General features: G+C 35.1%; 1 protein-coding gene across 8 annotated transcripts in view; it reads left to right on the forward strand.

The window, feature by feature from the left end:
• Positions 1 to 21,419, forward strand: part of COL11A1 (collagen type XI alpha 1 chain) — a 142,868-nt gene that overhangs the window by 95,501 nt on the left and 25,948 nt on the right. For all 8 annotated transcript variants that reach the window (XM_068691307.1, XM_068691305.1, XM_068691309.1 and 5 more), the window contains 12 exons: positions 2,571 to 2,624; positions 3,556 to 3,663; positions 3,983 to 4,072; positions 4,359 to 4,412; positions 10,377 to 10,484; positions 11,815 to 11,922; positions 12,974 to 13,027; positions 15,404 to 15,457; positions 16,205 to 16,312; positions 19,305 to 19,358; positions 20,283 to 20,336; positions 20,440 to 20,493. In XM_068691307.1, coding sequence (XP_068547408.1) covers positions 2,571 to 2,624; positions 3,556 to 3,663; positions 3,983 to 4,072; positions 4,359 to 4,412; positions 10,377 to 10,484; positions 11,815 to 11,922; positions 12,974 to 13,027; positions 15,404 to 15,457; positions 16,205 to 16,312; positions 19,305 to 19,358; positions 20,283 to 20,336; positions 20,440 to 20,493 — 900 coding nt within the window. The remainder of the gene's footprint in view (positions 1 to 2,570; positions 2,625 to 3,555; positions 3,664 to 3,982; positions 4,073 to 4,358; positions 4,413 to 10,376; positions 10,485 to 11,814; positions 11,923 to 12,973; positions 13,028 to 15,403; positions 15,458 to 16,204; positions 16,313 to 19,304; positions 19,359 to 20,282; positions 20,337 to 20,439; positions 20,494 to 21,419) is intronic.

The following is a 21,419-nucleotide window of genomic DNA, read 5'->3' on the forward strand; positions in this document are numbered from 1 at the left end:
CCATATGCTTCTCTAAAGAACTGCCATTGTTTGCTGAGACGGGAATGTTAATGTTATAATTAATTAGGAATATAGATGTAGGAATAACCTAGATACTGGAAACCAATATAAAACTAGTTCCTCTTTAGAAATTATTATTCATTTCAGATATTGATCACAGATTGGTGGGAAGCATCAGCTGCAGAGCTCTCTAGATTGCCAGGTGTTACAATAGAATTTAGTGTTTTGTGCCTGTGAAAGGACAAAATAGAAATGCACTAGCTGTTTCGTTAGTTAGAATTAATCAAGGACCTTCTCACTACAAGAAACTCAGTTTTGTTATATTGTCTTTCACATAAAGTTAAAAAAAAAAAAAAAAGGGTAATTAGGTACAAGCACATGCATGAGAAACTGGTGTAAATTTTTTACTACGTATTTTAGATGAACCCACGGGGTGTTCAAGTCGTCTTGAATATTTGCTGCTGAAATCTCTTTTGCTTATTACTTGTTTTGAAGTAAATCTATCAAAATAGAATTTTGAAGTAAATGTATCAAAATTGATACATTTTTGACATAAAAGAAAAAGCATAGCAGTAAGAATATCATTAGCATCAGGAATTTTTGAGTATACTGCAAAATATCAATGTGTTCTGCAAACCTGGGAAATAGCAAGTCTTCTCAAGTTGTTTTCAAGAAATAGGCAACATTCAGTGATCCCTTATCACAGAAGTACAGAATCATCTAAGTTGGAAGAGACCTTCAAGATCACCTAGCCCAACCTCTTACCTAACACTAACAAGTCCTTCACTAAACCATATCACTAAACTCTACATCTAAACGTCTTTTAAAGACCTCCAGGGATGGTGACTCCACCACTTCCCTGGGCAGCCCGTTCCAATGCCTAACATCCCCTTCAGTAAAGAAGTTTCTCCTAACATCCAACCTAAAACTCCCCTGGCACAACTTTAGCCCATTCCTGGTCATCCTGTCGCCAGACATGTGGATGAATAGACCAACCCCCACCCGCTACAGCCTCCGTTAATGTACCTGTAAAGAGCGATAAGGTCGCCCCTGAGCCTCCTCTTCTCCAGGCTGAACAAGCCCAGCTCCCTCAGCCGCTCCTCGTAGGACTTGTTCTCCAGGCCCCTCACCAGCTTCGTTGCCCTTCTCTGGACTCGCTCGAGCACCTCGATGTCCTTCTTGTAGCGAGGGGCCCAAAACTGAACACAGTACTCGAGGTGTGGCCTCATCAGAGCCGAGTACAGGGGGACGATCATCTCCCTAGCCCTGCTGGCCACACTGCTTCTTATACGAACCAGGATGCTGTTGGCCTTCTTGGCCACCTGAGCACACTGCTGGCTCATATTCAGCCAACTATCCAGCAAAACCTCCCAGGTCCTTCTCTGCCAGGCAGCTTTCTAACCACTCATCTCCCAGCCTGTAGTGCTGCTTGTGGTTGTTGCACCCCAGGTGCAGGACCCGGCACTTGGCCGTGTTGAACTTCATGCAGTTGACCTCAGCCCATCTGTCCAGCCTACCCAGATCCTCCTGCAGAGCCTTCCTACCCTTGAGCAGATCGACACATGCACCTAGCTTGGTGTCATCTGCAAACTTACTGAGGGTGCACTTGATGCCCTCATCCAGATCATCGAAAGATATTAAAGAGGACTGGCCCCAGTACTGAGCCATGGGGGATGCCACTAGTGACTGGCTTCCAACTGGATTTGACTCCATTCACCACAACTCTTTGGGCCTGGCTATCTAGTCAGTTTTTAAACCGACGAAGCATACGCCAGTCCAAGCCAAGAGCAGCCAGTTTCTTGAGGAGAATGCTGTGGGAAATGGTGTCAAAAGCCTTACTGAAGTCAAGGTAGACCACATCCACAGCCTTTCCCTCATCCACTAAGTGTGTCACTTTGTCACAGAAGGAGATCAGGTTTGTCAAGCAGGACCTGCCTTTCTTGACGAACCTGATCTTTCTTTACAATAGGCTCCAGACAAAGTCTTGACAAAGTAAAGGAATGACAGACACATGAATGATTCAACCTGTAGCAGTTTTAATTTTCAGTAATTAGAGCAAAGGAATTTTGTATTTGTTTTTTAATCTGGATCATTTCAAAGGTCTGAGAGAAAATTCCTAAAAAAAATGCCTAACCAATTACAGGCCAAACTGAACCATGATAACAACTGGCTTGCAGCAAGAAGAGAATCAGTTTGAGGAAGATTTAAAAAAAAAAAAAAAAAGGCTTAACTGGATCTGATGGAGTTGGGCACCTGTCAGTGAGACTGTACCCTGAGGAATGCTGAGCAGGCCCCAACATTTCTAAAAAACACAAGCCAAATGACACCTTTGTTTTTACACAGGTGATAATCTCCTCATAGAGATTGGAACTGATAGAGCTAGGAAAGATTAATCAATACTTCACTTCTAAGTATACACAGGGGAAAAAGAAAAAAAGGTATCTAATTTTTATTTCTTGAAGAGAAGACCCTCTGACATGGAATCTCTGTTTTTCCTCTTCAGCTCAGATCTGAATTTTGCTCTTCTATATCTTGTTCTAGGTAACATAACATTTATGATTATTTTACAGGGTTTTCAAGGAAAAACTGGTCCTCCTGGCCCTGGTGGGGTTGTTGGCCCTCAGGTACGTCATTTAATTTCATACTTAACTTCAAAAAAATCATTTTTGAATGGTTATATTATAGCTAGCACATAAGGCAGTTATTTTTGTTGTATTAAAAGATATTTTAATGTAAAAATGGTTATCTTAACTTTGGTAACAAAATATGCATAACAATTTTAGAAACTTCTAATTACTTAGTATTATTCATAGTGATCATCAGCGATTCCACAAAATATGCAAATGTTGGATTATTTTTTTGAGCATTCTTCATGTAATCATGAATTTGAAGGTTTGCAGAAGTCAAGAATGCTGAGTGAGATAGTAAACTATGTGAAACAGTTTAGAAAGAACAAGACATTATGTGGTAGTATTGTCAGAGGCCAAGTTTCAGTTATTTTTAGACTGTTGAGAGTTTCTCTATTCAAATTTAGTTTATCTAATCTCGTGTATTTGCAGTAAAATCAGACATTTGGATTGCATGTGCTTTTTTTTTTAGGTAATTCCCTCAGTGAAAATTTTCTGCTAGTGAATCTGAAGAGATATCTTTCAACTCTCTTACTTTTCAATTTATATTATTCAGAAAAGCAACAGTACAGACTGTGTTTTAAGACAAACGTAGTAGATGGATTTCCCTTACATGTCCTTTTTGTAACCTCCTCCCATATGTAGAAATGCACTGTGTTTTAAGCTTCATTGCCTAAGGAGCAAGGTCAGGTTTTCAATCTGTGGAAGCTGTACAGACGTGTCTGCAGGCAAAATGCAATGCAAGATTTATTTTATAGGACAAAGATATTTTGTAAGTCAGCTTTGCCTGGAGGGGAAGGTGAGGAATGTATGCTAACCAATGGTGATATTTTGTACCATACACTCAGAGAAGCTGGATAATAAGAATCTGTACCTCCTAAAGACATTAAGTATCTTGAGATGACTGGGGTTTTACCTTTGTGCTTAGGGTCCTACTGGTGAGACTGGCCCAATCGGTGAAAGAGGTCATCCAGGTCCTCCTGGCCCACCAGGTGAACAAGGCCTCCCAGGTGCTGCAGGAAAAGAAGGTGCTAAGGTATGATGTGGCTTTGGGAAACAAATTGGAAGGGGCAGATAAATTGCCAACAGTCTCATGTTAAATTGTCATGTATAACACACAGAATAAAACCAGGATATACTATTGACACATTTCCCACAGAAGGATTTTGAAGGCTGAAAGATTCCAATTTTAGAATTGTTTCTGCTTCCACTGAAATAATTAAAAATATTTTGAGCCAATAATTAGCATTATTGTAATAAAAAATAAGCAAATTCATACCACACATTTACTGTGGAAATGACGAACATTAACATTTTAAACATTTTTTGTTTAATCAAAATGTAATGTTTTCAAGGGTGATCCAGGCCCTCAAGGTATTCCTGGGAAAGATGGACCAGCAGGTCTTCGTGGTTTCCCTGGAGAGAGAGGCCTCCCAGGAGCTCAGGTATAATATAAGCACTATGAAAAATAGTTTAAAAATAAATGAGAACTTATTAACCCTCTTATTTCATGGAACTTTATACTGCGTTTAAAAATGAATACAGTAGTCAAAAAGACATCAAGAATCCAACTTTGTTAAATATCATTGGCTTTATAACCAGAAAGGTTATTCAGAAAGGTTATTATTCAGCTGTTTGTCTCTGGGTTTTTACATTTTTCCTATTCCATATGTTGCAAAATTATCCCTTGTTTTTTTCAGTGTGAGTAATAAGCATTTTTCTAATGTTTAGGGTCCAGCTGGTCTAAAAGGAGGGGAAGGTCCACAAGGCCCACCTGGCCCAATTGTAAGTAAACATAAAAATTGCATGATAATGTAAACAATATTACACAAAGTAACCTTTTTTCTTCTACACATGTTGTGATGTTTTCATCATGGATTTGTACAATCATAGAATGATTTATGTTGGAAAAGATCTCTGAGGTCATCTAGTCAGGTGCTGTAGATATGAAATGCTTTTGTTGGTCAATACTCTCCACACACACTCTCTTACATCAATCTCTTACATACTCAACACAAGTTGTTGAGATATAAAAGATTTTCTGTAGTGGAAAGATACTGGATACAAATACTAGACTCATGCTATACTCCCTTTGTATAAATGAAGTTTACTCATACAGTTGACCCAAATAAAGTTAAACATACTGCTGGTGTTCCGCATTGCCTAAGTTAGCTTTTAAAAACACTACATCACCATTTGTGTGCCCTTATTATTATATCTAATCTTTTAAGCCAAACACCAGACAGAGTGTAAGATTCATTTTAACTCGTGATTTTTTTTTAATTTAGACTAGGATACCAGAATGTTTTATTGATACTCATCTCCAGTAATTTCTTTGTAGTTAGGAAACATCACATAATTTATCTCTTTCTACAACTATTCTACATTTTTTAGTTTATTTATTATCTTAAAAAAAAAAAAAGGCTGAAGACATTATTGTTGCAAACCATTATTTGTGCCACAACATCTTCATTGAAAAAATATTTTTCAGATTAAAGTTTATATTCTGTAGAAAACAGGAGAAGTTGTAGAGTAAGCTTAAGAACTTTGAGAAGGTATAATAAACATGACAAAAATGATCTTATTTTGGAAAAAAGTAATATGTAATTGTAAATCTCCCATTCAAAACCATGGGAAAATAGATCATGCAAGAATGTAAGAATGGCCTACTAAAAATGCTGTATTATAAATATTTTTTAATGATGCATTATACAATTATTAATAATTGTAGATAAGATGAACAAAAACCATCCATTGCTTTGATGACTTTGTCTTCACTGTATGTTCTTGTGTGGACCATGTCTAGAGACAGGCTCAGTGAAACTTTTACAAATTATATTTGTTTGGCTAATGATGCTATGTAAAATCTTTTGAATTTAACTACTTGCCATGTAGTTATATTTGTTCTATACACCCTAAGGTTAACATAGGTATAAAAGTCTATTTTCCAACTTTTTGTGTTATAGTTGGTATTCATTTTATGATTATGATAGAAAAGCAGAGATATGTAATTATTTCTCAAAAATTGTAAATAATTCTTAGGTAGCATGAGTAGTTTTGTTTTTCTAGATGATCCTGTGTTCAATAGTTGTTTATATTTAGATTTTTTTTTTCATGTTTGTACTACTGCTATATATATATACATGCTGCCTCTTTCATTACAATTTGTAGTAGGCATTCACTGAAAGTACTTGAAATAGGATACTTGCTTAAAGTTGCCTGTTCTGTTATTTTCATACAAGGAAGTTCTACAGGGATGCACTAGATGTAAATGGTACACTCATCCCCAAACACAAACTGTAGATTTTGACAACCATCTCGTCAACTCATTTCTCTCTTCCATTCAGTGCAACTGAAGTGGGGAGGAAAAAAAAACAAAGCTATTCATTAGACAAAAAATAATGGAGGAGCTGAAATTCTATGTATTTCAGTAACAAAGCTCTCAGATACCCTTACAATTCATACTGGGATTAGAATGCATTAAACAGGGAGGAAAAAAAAAAAAAAACACAGTATAAGAATTCTTGCTTTTGGATTATTTCTATATTATTGGAATCTGGATGTGTTACACTAGATTTCTTTGTTGGAAAAGTTCTACTGTAGCACACGTTTAAGCTTTAATTCTTAATTTTAACTCCTAAAATTTTAATTCTTAAAATGAATTATTGAATTATTTATGCCTTTAAGCTTCTATTATTTAAATCAATATATGTTTGTGATCTTAACACAATGCAGTACATGTACATTCTCAAAAGGCATCAGAAGAAGATAACTATGAATGCAATGGAAGCTAAAAGGGAGAGTTGAAAGGGATGACTGCTCCACTGTATAAGAACCCAAACTGTTAGAAGAAAAGACGAAACAAAATCAAGAAAGCATAGACCAAAATAGTGTCTTCAAACTAAAGGTCATGTTATCATTTTTTGTTAAGGGATGCCCTAAGGGTGGACTAACCTCTCAAGCGGATGGTCAGCTCAGGTGCAATGAACTAGAACTCTTAAGAGCATGCAGTAACCAGACAGCTCAAGCATACCTGACATTTCAGCACACTTCACTTTCCTAGACAGGATGTGCACACAGTAACTGAAGTCAGAACTATCATAGTTTCTCATATATATGTGTCATGAAAGGCTGTGAGGAAAAAAACTTACTCTGTTTCATGATGGCTGTCCATATTCTGATATACCTGTGTTTGAATATAAATTCAAATGTTCCCTGTTTTTCTACTTCCTATAGAGTATGTCTATTAGTATTTTAGTTTAGAACATCAGGTCTTTTTGAGGCGAATGTCTTTATCGTTCCTACTTACCATGTTTTGGTTCATATCATGGAGCTCTCTTGGAGCTCATGAACTGTATTTCTTTCACGTGAAACTAATTTGAAAGAGAAATTCCAGGAGCCCTTGTAATACACACCAGCTAATAGGAGTTCACTGTCAGAGTAGAGTCAGTGTGAAGTTTACTCCAGAAATACACAGAGCATGGGTATCAGGAGCACAGTACCAACTCATTCATTTTACAAATTCATGCCTTTGGGGCCACACTTCCTGCTAAGTTATAGTCATAAAAGAATCACGTAGGAAGCTCAAAATTATTTGCAAGTGTTTTTTTTGTTTGTTTGGTTGGTTGGTTGGTTGGTTGGTTTGTTTGTTTTTGAGGGAAAAAAACAACTATATATAGTTGTAGCAGAAATATGGGCAAAGTGGAAAGAGCTTGAAGGAAAAATATTTTTTTCTGTCAAATTTACTTTGAGTTTACTGTTGTGCAAAACAGGCCTCTTGAGGCAGAAACAGCACCAAGCTGACCTGAAAATACTCCAGAAGTCCAGTGGTGTTTTTTTCTATTTCATTTAATTACTAACTTCTTATTTTGAAATTGTTTTTCAGTGAATAAGATGTAGAGATGCCCTTAATACCAGTTTTCTGTACGTCTGCAAGCACCATAATTAAACCACAACAGCTTGTTTTTTTTTCTCCCAACATTTCATAGCAGACTGTGAACATTAAGTAGTCCTAAAATATTTTCCCATCTATTTTTAGCCAACAAAGGGTACATGCAGAAGTGTTAATTATAATGGAGTCTTCATTTGCAATTTATAAGAGGAAGAGAATTCATGCCACTGAGTGATTTTCCTCCAATTCCCTGCCAATACCAATTGCTTCTAACTAGTATATATGGTCAATTATACGATTTATTTGGCTAGCACGTACATCTGCAAGCATACCAAACAAATGGCTGCTCCAAATACGGTGCATGCCAATTACTGTGCTTAGAGGGATTTAGACAAAAGAGTGCATGAATGCACTCCAGACCATTTTTTTCTTTTTTGTTTTTGTTTTTGTTTTGTTGTTTTTGGTTTATTTTTTTAACAGTTCTCTCTTATCTGCTATCTTTGTCCTCTGTTTTTTTTTTTATTCCCTTCTCACACTACTGTATGGAATGATGAATTCTGTTGAGAGAAAGATCTTTGGAATGTCAAGCAGTCATTTTTCATTAGCCAACTTAGGGATAGGATACCCAAATTGGACTCGGAATTTGCCACCTAAAGGCTACGCAGTTATCAGCATTGAACTGCATAGAGCTATCTTCCTCTATCTCATGAAATTTTTCATTCATGGGAATGTTCACTTGTTGAGCATTTTGTTAACAATCAGTAAATAGTACTGTTATGTCCACATACTGTATGCAAATTTATAATTACATCTCTCCACAGAAGGTGAGATATACACAGTCACTAATGAGCTTATCGTCTGTATAAAAGAAATACATGACAAAGCATTTAATTCACTTCCATTCTTCAGAGGATTTTATTTAAAAAAAAAAAAAGGAAAAAAAAGCCACAAATTGATAAAAAGATGAGAAAAGAAGATGCAAAGATGTGAGTAGCACTGAATGATCACAGGTTAACAGGGAGTTTGATAATACGATTATTTCATAGTGAAAGTGACCTAAACCTAAAATGCTTTTCTGAGTTGTGGCTATAATTTAATATGTTTTACTTTGATCACAGGCTATGCAGCTATTCTCACAAACAAATAAGAGGATCCTTGAAAACAGAATGCAAACTTTCTGTTCATGCCTCAAGTGGAATTTAAGTATGGCAAATAAAAGTGATGCAAAAATGCAAGTGAAAAGTTGGCCTAGTAGAAAGAGCTACTAGAAACTGTGACCACTGGTAGTGTCTGCTGTCTAATGTAAGAAAGGTCCATGAGTTACTTTCCCTTCTATTTTTTCCCCTCTATTCTTGCATTCTACTGATGAGCTGACCTAGAATTGTTTAGCTTATGAGATCTGACAGGACCAGAGACCATGGCAGTATGGCTGCAGGGTTGTGAATTGTTCTTGTTTAATTCACTGAAGTCGTAGGAAGTGAAATAACAGAAATAGGATTCAAACTTAGGCATCCACCCAGACTTTCAAAAAAAAACACATGGAAGGATAAAGTCATCCAAGTCTTGTATAAATACTGCTTGAACGCTAATGCAAAATTAGATCTAATTTGATAAATCAGATAATTTGGAAGGAAAAAAAAGAAAAGAAAAAAAAAAAACATTCAGCATAACTGTTCAGCATTCTGTTCTTTGGAGCAGTCATTCAGCACTCTATTCTGCCACAGTAACCTAGAGGGAAAAGCACCTTACTTGTAACCAGTACAAGTTATAATAATGGAATAAGTCCAGGAGCAATATGCCATGGAGAAGAACAAAACGTAGAAGTGTATAGGACCATTCTCTTTGTTTCTCAGTTTCCAGTAGGTCCACAAATTCAAGGTTAACTGTGTTACTGCTAGTGACATAGTTTAGACTTGTAGCCACGAGACTAGCCCATAGCTCAAATATAATGGAACAGAATACTCAGCTGTCTTTCTTTTCCTGCTGCCACAGCTACTGAAATTGCAGTAGCAGGAGGATGTACAACATCCTTAGTGTCAAGACTGGCAAAACTGGATTTCCTGTTAGAGTTCTTAGCCAGTTCTAAAAAAGCACAAAGAAACTCTGTCGTTCTCCATATGTTGTCCGTATGCAGGAGACCATCATGTTCCTACCTCTCTGTATGTGCTGTTTTTTGTGGAATACACAATTTTGGAATACAGAGTTCCAGTGTTTTTTCTATGTACGCTTCTATTTTCTCCTTTCATTTGCAGTATTATGTTTTAAAATTTATATGTGCTTATCTGAAAATACCAGTGCATCCAAGCCTCCTTTGCATGACACATCAAATTAGTCATTATACTTGAGATTTACACAAGTGAATTGAAGGGCAGAAACATATTGATCAATGCAGCTATGTACAGTACAATACCTGATGAAAATTTAGAGTTGTGTTGTAGGTTAGTTAGTTCCGTGTTTTCATATGGTGGGTATTCTTTCATCAAGATAGTATGCTAATGTATTTTGGAAACTCATAGAGAGAAAAGATCTTGAAAACAGGCTGAAGCACATTCCTATTATGATGAACAAATACAGGAAGAGGTAAAAAAAAAAAAAAAAAAAAAAAAAAAGTGTTGAAGAAGAACTATCAACTCTATCAGCTGCAAACTTCAGGTTAGTTCTTTCAACTTTTGCCTTTAATTGTACACATGCTGAATGTGTACCCTTCTACCAACTGTGAAATCTCAGAGTAGCACAGGTATTCTTCACTGTTGGCAAATGTGAATTGTTGACCTGAGTTATGGTCAACAGCTATCAGGGATACATCAGAATTCTCTTACTTTTTTATTTTTTTTTTTTTTTGTATTATTCCTTTCCAGGGTTCACCAGGGGAACGTGGAGCAGCAGGTACTGCTGGTCCAATTGGTCTACCAGGTCGTCCTGGACCTCAGGGTCCTCCAGGCCCTGCAGGAGAGAAGGGTGCTCCTGTAAGTAATCACAGAGTCATATTTAACTGGCATAGCACAGACTTTTCATTCCAGAAATTTTACTTTTCAATTTTACTTTTTAAATTTTACATTACTTTTTCCCACTATGGTATTTGCCTATTAGATGTATCAAATTAATTAAATACTAAAACATTTATTGTGATGCTCTCTAACACTCAAGAAGGGTTAAACTTGTTATTATCACAGCAGCAAGTGATTATAATAAGAAAGGTTCTCAAGTCAGTCTTACATTTAGATTTTGTATCCAGCCACTCTGCAGTAGAGCACAAGTATATTTGTCCTCAGCTACCATTATTGTTTAGCATAATTTTCTGATACATTCTCTACCATTTACAGTTTCCTACCTGTTGATTTTTAAAATGTTTTGTTGTACTCATTATTGAAACACTACAGTCATTTCATCCTGCCATTTTCATTTCTAAGTGTGTTTCTTTTGTAATATCCCTATAAATATTTTGAACTTCCTCCTTTCTCTCATTGAATACATTGAGAGCATTTCAGATAATGTGAAACAACTGATAATAACTTTACGATGTGCACGTTCAGTTCTATACTTATATGCAAATGAGTTTTACATAGCTTAGAGAAATATTCAGATAATTTGATATATTTACAAAGTCAGTTTTATGGATATTTAGGTAATATCATTTTCCTTAGTATTTCTAAGTTCAGTTATTGGAACATCAAAACATGCTTTCCTAAACTGAAATCATGTTTTTGGACTCTGCATTTTACACAGCAAAGAAAAGGCAAAATAATCAGCAGTAAAAAAATAAAAAAATAAAAATAAATAAAATAAAAGGACATAATGCCAGTAATTGTTGAGAGCAGAGGCTTTTGTTACTTGAAATTCCTCACAAAACATATTTTTGAGGAAATCAGGTTTAAGAAAATATGTATCTGTATCACAGCTGTGAACCTGCATTCACTCGTATGTCAGAGTTATGATGCCTTTAAATTTTAATTTGGAAATAATTTACCCATTTAGTAATCTCGTCGTTACAGCAGCATTTCTAAGCTTATATGTTCATTTTAAAGACTCGTATTACAGAGATGACCTCTGTATTTGTTGTGTTTTTTGATGACTGTGAATATTAGTAAACTCATTTTCTAGAAGGTGTGAGAGACAGGAGAACATAGGCATTGAATTCACTGCTGCTTCTACTTGAATAGAGGATATGGTGTTATCTTGGAGCATCTTTTGGGTGGGGTTGGACTGTATTTACATATTGCTAACGTGACTCACTGCAGTGCAAGCTTTGTTCGTCTCCTGTGATAATGTGGATCAGTTCCTTTTCTTCAAAACCAGGGTGAAAAAGGTCCTCAAGGTCCAGCTGGACGTGATGGAGTACAAGGTCCTGTAGGGCTTCCTGGTCCTGCTGGTCCAAGTGGTTCTCCCGGTGAAGATGGTGACAAGGTGAATCATTATAACTAGCATTAATATACCTGTGAGAATGTTTGTAAGTGCAGTTTTCTGGTTTCAGGTCTCCTCACAATAAATATAGCAACTAAACAACTCATTCGTGCCCCTAAGACTCCCCCAATACACTGCAAATTAAAAAACAAACAAACAAACCACAGCCTTCTGTTATCGGATGTCTGAGTGACAGATGCCTCACCAGACTGGGATTTGTGTTCAAGAGATAGAAAAATAACATTTATCCTGGAAAAGGAACAAGGATTAAAGTGTGGCAAAATAATTCAAGTCACATGATATCAAAATTCATTTTTGCCTATTTTAGAAATTTGGTCTATGGAATGAGTAAGATTAAATATTCTCAATAATGGATGGTGATTTAGAACCATTTGTAATAGGTTGAGACTGTTAGAAAAATGTACTTGCAGCAGAGATATTCTGTTAACTTCTGGCAGAATTCAGGACACAGCACCTTTCAGGATTATCTTGCATGTTTGTTTGATCCAGCACTGTTCTGTTAGTTAATATAGTGTATAGGTAAGGACTTTGAGGTTTGTTTTTATAATGCTATAGTGTTATTTGTTCCACAGAATTTTCTGTGAATTTTTTTTAATTGTATAAAGAAACTTTTCTTCCTGACATGGTTTCCTAGCAATATGAATCATATTAGAGTTTTGAAATATTGTACATGGCAGTAAGAAACAATTATTCAGTCACATGCAGTTAGATAAGCCTGTAAATCGCTGTACTGTTGTTAAAAGTTCATATTAAAGGTGAGGAACACAATTTCCGTTATTTAGAACTTAGTATCATAATACTTCAAAGCTACATCGTGTGGGCCTTTGCAGTATAACAGTTAATATCGGATTAATATGATATACTGTTGAATGGTGCAGAATTGTCCCCTTTAGGCCTTGACACTTGAAACTGAAGCATACAACACAGAGTAATCATATCAAATGGAACATTTAAAGATACTGTGATTTTGATGTAAGCTATATGTGAAGGAGGCCATTCTAAACAAAAACTAACCTTTAACTTTCAATTACAGGGTGAAATTGGTGAACCGGGTCAAAAAGGTAGTAAAGGTGACAAGGGAGAAAACGTGAGTAGCAAAATCCTTTGTCCATTCTGTTTTTCATAAATAAAAGGTATTCATATAGTTTTGCTACCTCGATAAATAGGAACAAAGGCACATTTTAAAATGCTTCTTCAAAATAATGTTGAGTTTTAATAGAGTATTAGAAATACTAAACATAAATGCAAATGTTTAGTATTTATCATGTTCCTTGAGCCTACAGAATCATTAAAAAGTAAATGGGTTAAACTACATTCCGAAGCACCCTTCCTATATCATTTTAATTTATCCATTTTGCATTTGAACTTGGAGAGGCCAAGAGTATACATTGTCTTACTGTGTTTAAGCTGACTCTCTGGATTATGTGACACACCCAACTTTAGCTTCTTAGCCATAATGATGAAGACTTAGTAGAGAAATCTATTAATACAGCTTAAAATTATTTTAAAAATACCTAATTATTAGAGAGTGAACTTAACTGGTTTCAACATTTCAGAACAGCTAAGACCTCACAAGAAATGGCTTATACAAGTTTTCTAACACTATCACTAGGCCCATCAGTAAACCTGGAACTAATTATTTCTGCAGCACTTCCTCTTCCAAGCTTTTTCCTACTTTAAAATTTGAAGCAAGAAATAATCAAATTAGTTTTGTTTTGTTTTGTTTCTTATCCCAAAATTCAGTTTTATATTATTTTTCACCAACATTCACGGTTATCAAAACTCAGAAGTCAACACAGGGGTATTCATAGCTAAGCATATTTACTATCTTGAAAGCACTGAGCTTATTATGACTAACTACATATAGAGCATCATAAAAGTAGATTGCTTCTAAAATTTGCAGAAAATTTATGGCTTCCACAGAATTAGATGATGTTTTGTGGGACTATGCATACACATTTAAGCATTTTACGTTTTTATGATAATTTTGTAGAAAAAAATGTGGAGACAGAATGTGCTGAAAAATTACAAGATTTTTTTGTTTGTTTTTAAAGATAGGCTTGTCTTTTTCAACTATTTATGTGAGAAAGACTTGCTTCTGCAGTTTTCAGGGCTGAAAATACATACTATTCACAATCCTATTGTGATTAAAGCACAAGTGTTAATAATAAACTATTTGCAAAACCCTGTAATATACATATGAATGAGAGAGCAGTTCTATTATAAAACCCATTTCTCCAAGAAACATACATGTAACCAAATCATTGAACAAATCCTGCTTCATGTTGAAATTAGTCTTGCATAATCTCTTGCAGTTCTGATCAGTCTCTCTCCTTTTGCCCGCCAGAGCAGTGGAAAAGAGAGTCTGAGCATGTGTCCAAATAACTTTTCATTAGTCAGTACTAAAGTACCTTCAAACAATATTTTGCATCAAAATGAGTATCAAATGAGGTTAACATTTTGTATGTCTTGTTCTGGGCCCTATAAAATGAAGGAAGAGGTAGAAGCATCCTGCAGTGTGTAGAATAAGGGCATTCCAATATTTTAAAATTTGTGCATGTTAATTCCCTTCCTCGTGGTAACCCTCCCAGTCTATAGGAGCATTCCTAGGAGTTCTTTAATTTAGATATGTCACAATACAGGCTAAAAAGTTTTGTTTCTCCTTTTGCCATGATGTATGTAATACATATGTTAAGAAAAAATGAAATGAAAGGAAAAAAAGGAGCTCAGAATAAAAGAGTAGGAATACATATCTTGAAATTTCCAACTCCCTAGAAAATAAGATGTTCTAAAATATGCATAGAACCCCAAAAAAGAAATGGACTTTGAAGTCCCTTTTCCTAATCTCCCTGACTGAAAAAGATTACGTTCTTCTCAGAAATATTTTTCCTTCTCATGAAAAAAGGATTTAATATAAAAGGGAATGTGGATCCCAGTGCTCAAGAACTTGGCATTCACATGTTAGATTTTTCTCATGCCTCATAGGTGTCAAAATAAACTTTGTGCTGTCACAAAATAAATAAATAAATAAATAAATAAATTATGATTTCATAAATCTAATCCAGACAATAAGTATTTTATTTAAAGGAGAATAGTTAGGTAATACTTTAAATGTTGGTGTTTTCTCCAGAAATCTCATTGAAAGGTCTGATATTTCTAATTTTGAAAAAATAGTTTTCATCTTCATTCAATTTTGCATAGAGTCTATTTTAAATATTCTGAAACATTGTAAGTGCTTACAATAAATGTCAGTTTAAAGTTTATTATAGACACAAAAATCTGAGTCTTTGAGAGCTAAATAAACAATGCGTATTTTTACTGAAGTGAAAAAAAGATTGTGAATATGCTACGTTCTCTATGGAGAAATGTAGAAGCATTTAATAGTGTTTGATCGTTCAAATAGATTTGCTATTAATCTCATTCCAGACGCCATAATTACTAACTTTTCCTTTTGTTGTTGCAGGGCCCTCCAGGACCACCAGGACTTCAGGGTCCTGTAGGCGCTCCTGGTATAGCTGTAAGTAGCTTGTTCAGAGCAAACCACAATATTCCTATAACTCTCCTTAGAAGTTCTGAGAAGCGTATGGTAATTTGTGCTCCTTGCTCCGGAAGAGACTTCAAATCACTGTTAACTGCTGTGTCCTTACATTCAGTTGTTTATTATAAACAAGCTTGCATATCTATTACTTGATTTGCAGCAGGACATAATTTGAAGGAATTATTAAAAATGAAATTGTGTAAGTAATGAATAGGGCCCATCCTTTCAGCCAATTTGTTTGATTTTTTTATAACAGTCCATAGTAAAATCAGTTTGATACTAAATGCATTTAAAAGAGAGCATCTATTTTTAAAATACACCTAGCACCGAAATGATTTTTTTTTTAAGTTTTGAATTCTTCGGCCATAAATGTTGGTAGAGCTATGTGCTATTCATATTTTACTAATATGTAGGTGTTCAATACCTAGAAAGTTTATGCAGATGTGAAAGTGAAGAGGTATTCAGGGAAAATTCTTGTGAGACTTGTAGTATTGTTTGACCTACATTAAACCAAGACATATGCTGCTATTCTGTTTATACAACAGATTTAATTCAATCAAGTTGGTGTACTCGATTGATATTGATATTTGTAAAGATATGTATGATATTTGTAAAGATATCAGGGCTGATTCTGAGCCCTCTCTTAGTTGTTTTGCCAGTGGTATCACAAGAGCTTCTTCTGTTATCTGACCTGCGATATTTTTGCTTTTTGCTCTTTCCAAACAGGGAGGTGATGGGGAGCCGGGCCCAAGAGGTCAGCAAGGGATGTTTGGGCAAAAAGGTGACGAAGGACCTCGAGGCTTCCCTGGCCCCCCAGGCCCTATTGGATTGCAGGTACATTTATTTAATGTTTTACCCTCCACCTGTAAGAAGCCTTATTTCTGTGTTAGAAACTGAATGAGTATTGTCTTCTATTAAATACATCAGTTAGTATCAGTTAGTAAGAGCTGAAAGAGCCCATATTGATACAGTTCATGTACAAATAACAGATTTAATGCTGAAGAAGATTGGCAGGATGCTCTGAAACTGAATTCCTGGCAGCTGTAGGCTTTAGAATGTCATTCAGTAATTCATTTGTTTATTGAATCAAACAATTTCTGGTTTATAAAGAGCAGTTCTTTTTTACTGGAGATACACATTTTAAAGAAAATATTCAACCTGGACGAGTATTTAATGTGTCCTAATCATTTGCCGCATTTTCAAAATAGGTTTTGGCAATGTAATGTGTTTCTCAATGATATATCATTACAGCCATCATGTGTGTTCTGAAACATTAGCAGAACTCGGTGAAGTTTATAGACTGCTGCCATCATTAGCAGTATACCTATAGTTTCACATTTCTTTCTCTCAAAAACAATGGAGAAGAAAGCACTTTGAAACTATTTCTAATTCATGCTTTAAGTTGTAGTATAAATAATACTGGACTCTCCTTTGAAAATTGGAAAATGATAGCTATAGTGATTAATATATTAAAGAATACGTCTCCTCTTAATCCACCATGTGTGAATTGACTCACCTCATTCAGTAAACCAAACCTTAATCTGTACCTATTATTATTTTAAATTCTATTACACAACATGGTTCACAAAACTTAGTGAAGTTTATAAAATATTGCAAACCTCCACGGAAGGTAAATGGTTTATTACTGCACTGACATGTATGTCTTGTGTAGATTCATGTTGCCATTGAAAGTGAAAACTTCTTTATTTTCAAAGATAATCAATCAGGAAAAAAAAAAATCCTAAATTTTCTTATGAATTGTTGTTTTTTACCATTTTAAACAGAGTGAAATTGTCCCTTTTATTTTTCTCAGATTTAGGATACTGTTTCAGGTGATGTTTCTGGAAAGACTAGTGCACTTTACCTTCCCATTTTATGTTTAATCAGCACGAAGCTACATAAATATAAAAATAAATTAGCTTAAAGAGAGGAATTATTTTTCTGATTCTGATTGTCTTTTATGTATGTGGACCAAAATGCTAATTGTATGAAGTATCACTGAGAAATTAGGAATTTCTTTTATCAAGTAATGCAGTTCTCATGGTAATAATGAACTATCGAGGAGTAATTTTTTCTTTCTTATATATAATATTCCATGGTAATTCTATTACACTAATTTCAATTAAATTCTAGTGATAATACTTAAATTGGTCATTAAGGAAAAGTATTTTTGTTCATAAAAGTGAAAATGTGTTATTTTGAATATTTATTACCTTAATTATGAATTTCTTTGCTGTTCAAAATATATTTTATAGTATTTTTAAAGAAGGGTATTTCTGACAAAAGGAGTAGAAAATCAAGAAAATCTGAAAAACTCTACTAACATATCTAAGTTACCTCACAGTTTATGGCAATTTTACTTAAATATTGAAATATAAAAATAGCAAGCACCTCAACAACATCTTGCCAAAAGGAACTGAAAAGACTCCCAAAATGCCATGTCCAATAATGAATGAAATAGCAATTCAGTGAAATCAGTAGGAAATTTTCAGTGTTACAATTAAGTGTTCATTGAATGGCTTTTGATAATATTTTCAAAGACATAAATATCAATTGAATGTTTAATTGCCTTTGAGGTTTCATAAATATGGCCTCTGCAAGCAGTGTAAAATGTGCTTTAAATTTAATATTTACAGAAACAATTAGAAGAATCAGTACCTGAGATTGCAACTTTTAAAACAAGCAATGGATATACCTACATACATATAGATAGATAGATAAACAAACAACAAACAAACAAAAAAACAGCAGTATCTGATGAGTTAACATTGGCTTTTTCATGTTGAATGTTTAATAATAAATAAGTTTTCACAACAACCACAAGGCACTGACAGGTCAGCCAAGTTTTCACTGTAATAGACAACAGAGACATACATCATTTTTAGAAAAGGTATACCTCTGAATTTTAACAAGTCTTTCTGTTGTTCAGATTGTGTCAAAGTAGGAGGGCAGCTGAGAAATAGATATGGTGTTGGCTATGTTCGTACTTCCTAATTTTTATACAGCTTTGTAGCTAAGATGACAAGTTGCCCTTTCCAATCTGGTGGGTAATATTTTGATACATACTTTGGAAGTAGCAGAACACTGGAGATGAAACTTAAAACCAGACCTTAATATAACGTAAATCACTACAATGCTATTGGACTCCTTGGCTTGATGCAGAAGCCAAGTAACCTACATTTAGGATTGCCCAGCTTAGTGGTGATAGTGTTTCTAGCTGGGGGAACATTATGCTAGGTATCAGTATTAGCATCATCTACAGTTTCCTTCTCTTGATGTTTGTTACTAGACAAACTTGGACACTTTGCTTGTAAGAATGTTTGCATAACGCAATGCAATGCCTCTCAGCAGGATTCATTACCTCCAGTGGACACCTTGCTAAAGCAGTTTTACGGCTTCCAATACTGAGGTAGCTTAGACATCTTTGCATGCCACTTCACTGTGCTGCATTGATCATGTTTTGTTGACATATATATGTATCATAGCATAAATCAAATTATCCAAACGCCCACTTGGGTTTTGGATAATGATGACACTGTTTTTCAAGTCAGCCACCCTAGCATTTATGTGTGTCCATTATTTTTTTTTTTTTAATTTTCTGATTCACCTTGTTTATACATCCCAGGACTACATATACATTTGCTGTAATATGAAAAATTAATTTTATTTATTTATTACAAATAGGTTTGTTTTGGTTTGGTTTTCTTTTGTTCCCCCCTTCCCTGCCCAAGTTTCACATGTATATATATATTGTTTTATATTGATTTATATCTCATCATTCCAGATACCCCACTAATAGTTTTCATATTTCTTCCCTGTGTTTTAGGGTCTGCCTGGCCCACCAGGTGAAAAAGGTGAAAATGGTGATGTGGGCCCAATGGTAAGACTTTGTCCCCATCAGTCACTCTGGGGGCAATGAGTATCATCTTTATATTATTGTATTTTCTCTGTAGCTCACAATTTGATAATTTACTCCTGAATTTGTTGCCTGAGCATGAAACATTTGTGCATTTTGAACTGCCTCTGGGATTTATTTTGCTTTCCTGCATCCATCTTAACTCTAAGATAAAGATTTATATAACTTCAGAAAATACTCTGAAAAGTAGGTAGCAAAGCAACCAAGTTTGCCTGACAGGATAGTGGCAAGCAGGGTCAGGAAAGAAAGAGAAAAGACACCACTGCACTGAAGAATTTGGAACTGCTTTTCTGAAATAGGAACTTCAGGGCATTGTACCATAGCATCAGGGATCAATGGCACATTTTCCATTGGACTGTAATTGTATGACAAAAGATGGTAAACATTATTTGGTTTTGTTTCTCTGGGTCATCTTGAGACTACATTCTTCAACTGTTTATGCTGTTGTCACAATGCCTTCTGTGCTGGTCTTGACAGAATTGCAAGCTATCTACATTTTGTGTGTGCCTCCAACACCTTATGCCAAGGCTGCCTGCTTTTTTACTGCCCATCTGTAGTCACCATGGTACACTACGGCCATATGGGTGCTACCAGACAGATAAGCTACTCTGAGGTCTTTGTGCAGTGGAAGGGATATGTAGGTAATGCACAGGGAAACAAGTCCTCATGATTCACAATCATTATATCATTTTCAGCTCATGTACTATGTATCTTGGATATTTTTGTGAACTCATGCAGTGGGCTGCAATCTAGCCCTGCTGTTGTTGTAGCACTGTGAAGATTAAAAGTCTCTTACAGATTGAAGATATGATTTATAGTTGGCCAAAGAAGCCCCACTGGACTTTTATTCTATGATTTTAAATATACCAAATTGTCTCTTTGATACAGGGTCCACCTGGTCCTCCAGGTCCAAGAGGTCCCCAAGGTCCTAATGGAGCTGATGTAAGAATTAATCTATTTTTCTCTTTAAATTCCTTTTGAAATTCAGTAATAAGCAATATATTTGGGGTAACTGTACTTGAAATAACATCTTGTATCATTGCAGGGTCCCCAAGGCCCACCAGGCTCAATTGGCTCTGTTGGAGGTGTTGGTGAAAAGGTGAGAATGTTGATTATGTCATACCTAGAAGGAGAAAACGTTGGAATAGGAATATATATTTTGATTCTTCTTTGGTGCTATACAGATATGTTACAGTTCCAAAATATCTTTCATTAATAATTATTAATAGTAATCAACCAATACTTCTAATGGCTGATTTACTATTGTTTGTTTTGTTGTTTGTTTTTTTTTTTCTTTCACATTTTACATCACAAAATTATTTAAGTATTAGGCAAGAGCTTTGGGGGAGAAGATGTAGTTTTTGGAATGATTAGTAAGTATAAGGCTATGGTGATTTCCTTGGTTACACAGTTTAAAGTAACATAATTGGCTTCAACAGTATTATTTTATACTGCTGTGGCTTAGAATATCATGTAGCCTTCTACCTGGAAGGTTAAGAATATAAGATACTGTGGTAAACATATCTGTGAGGTGAAGCAAAAGTCACATCAATATGTGTTTGTTCCCCATAGAAATAGATATAGTTCCAATAAAGTTAAAGGTTTGAAGATGATTTAAGCTAGTTGAAAATCTGGAAACAGATTTAGAATCCCAACAATCATCCCACTAAATTTAATTCAACATGACATTCAGATTTGTGTATCCCTAGTTGTCATTTTTATTTCCTCTTGCTTATTTCCTGTGTTGTCCGCATTCATACAAAGAAGCTTCCACGTATATTATTTTGGAGGTTTTATTTCTTCTAATTACTTCCTTCCTCCTTTTCAAGTTGTAGCATATGACTGTTTGTTTTCCTAGTTAAGACTCCTTTCCTCTTAATTTCAGTTCCATTTAATGAGTTCTGCAAGCTGAGAAATAATGGAGAGTTGTTTTTGTCAGGAGGAGTTTTGTTTTTATCACATTGTGTTACTGCAATAGGAGGACTGTTCACGCTTTTAAACAAAACCAAAGCCTTTTCCCTTTTC

This window comes from Anas acuta, chromosome 8 (assembly GCF_963932015.1).
Source record: "Anas acuta chromosome 8, bAnaAcu1.1, whole genome shotgun sequence".
Taxonomy (NCBI): Eukaryota; Metazoa; Chordata; class Aves; order Anseriformes; family Anatidae; genus Anas; species Anas acuta.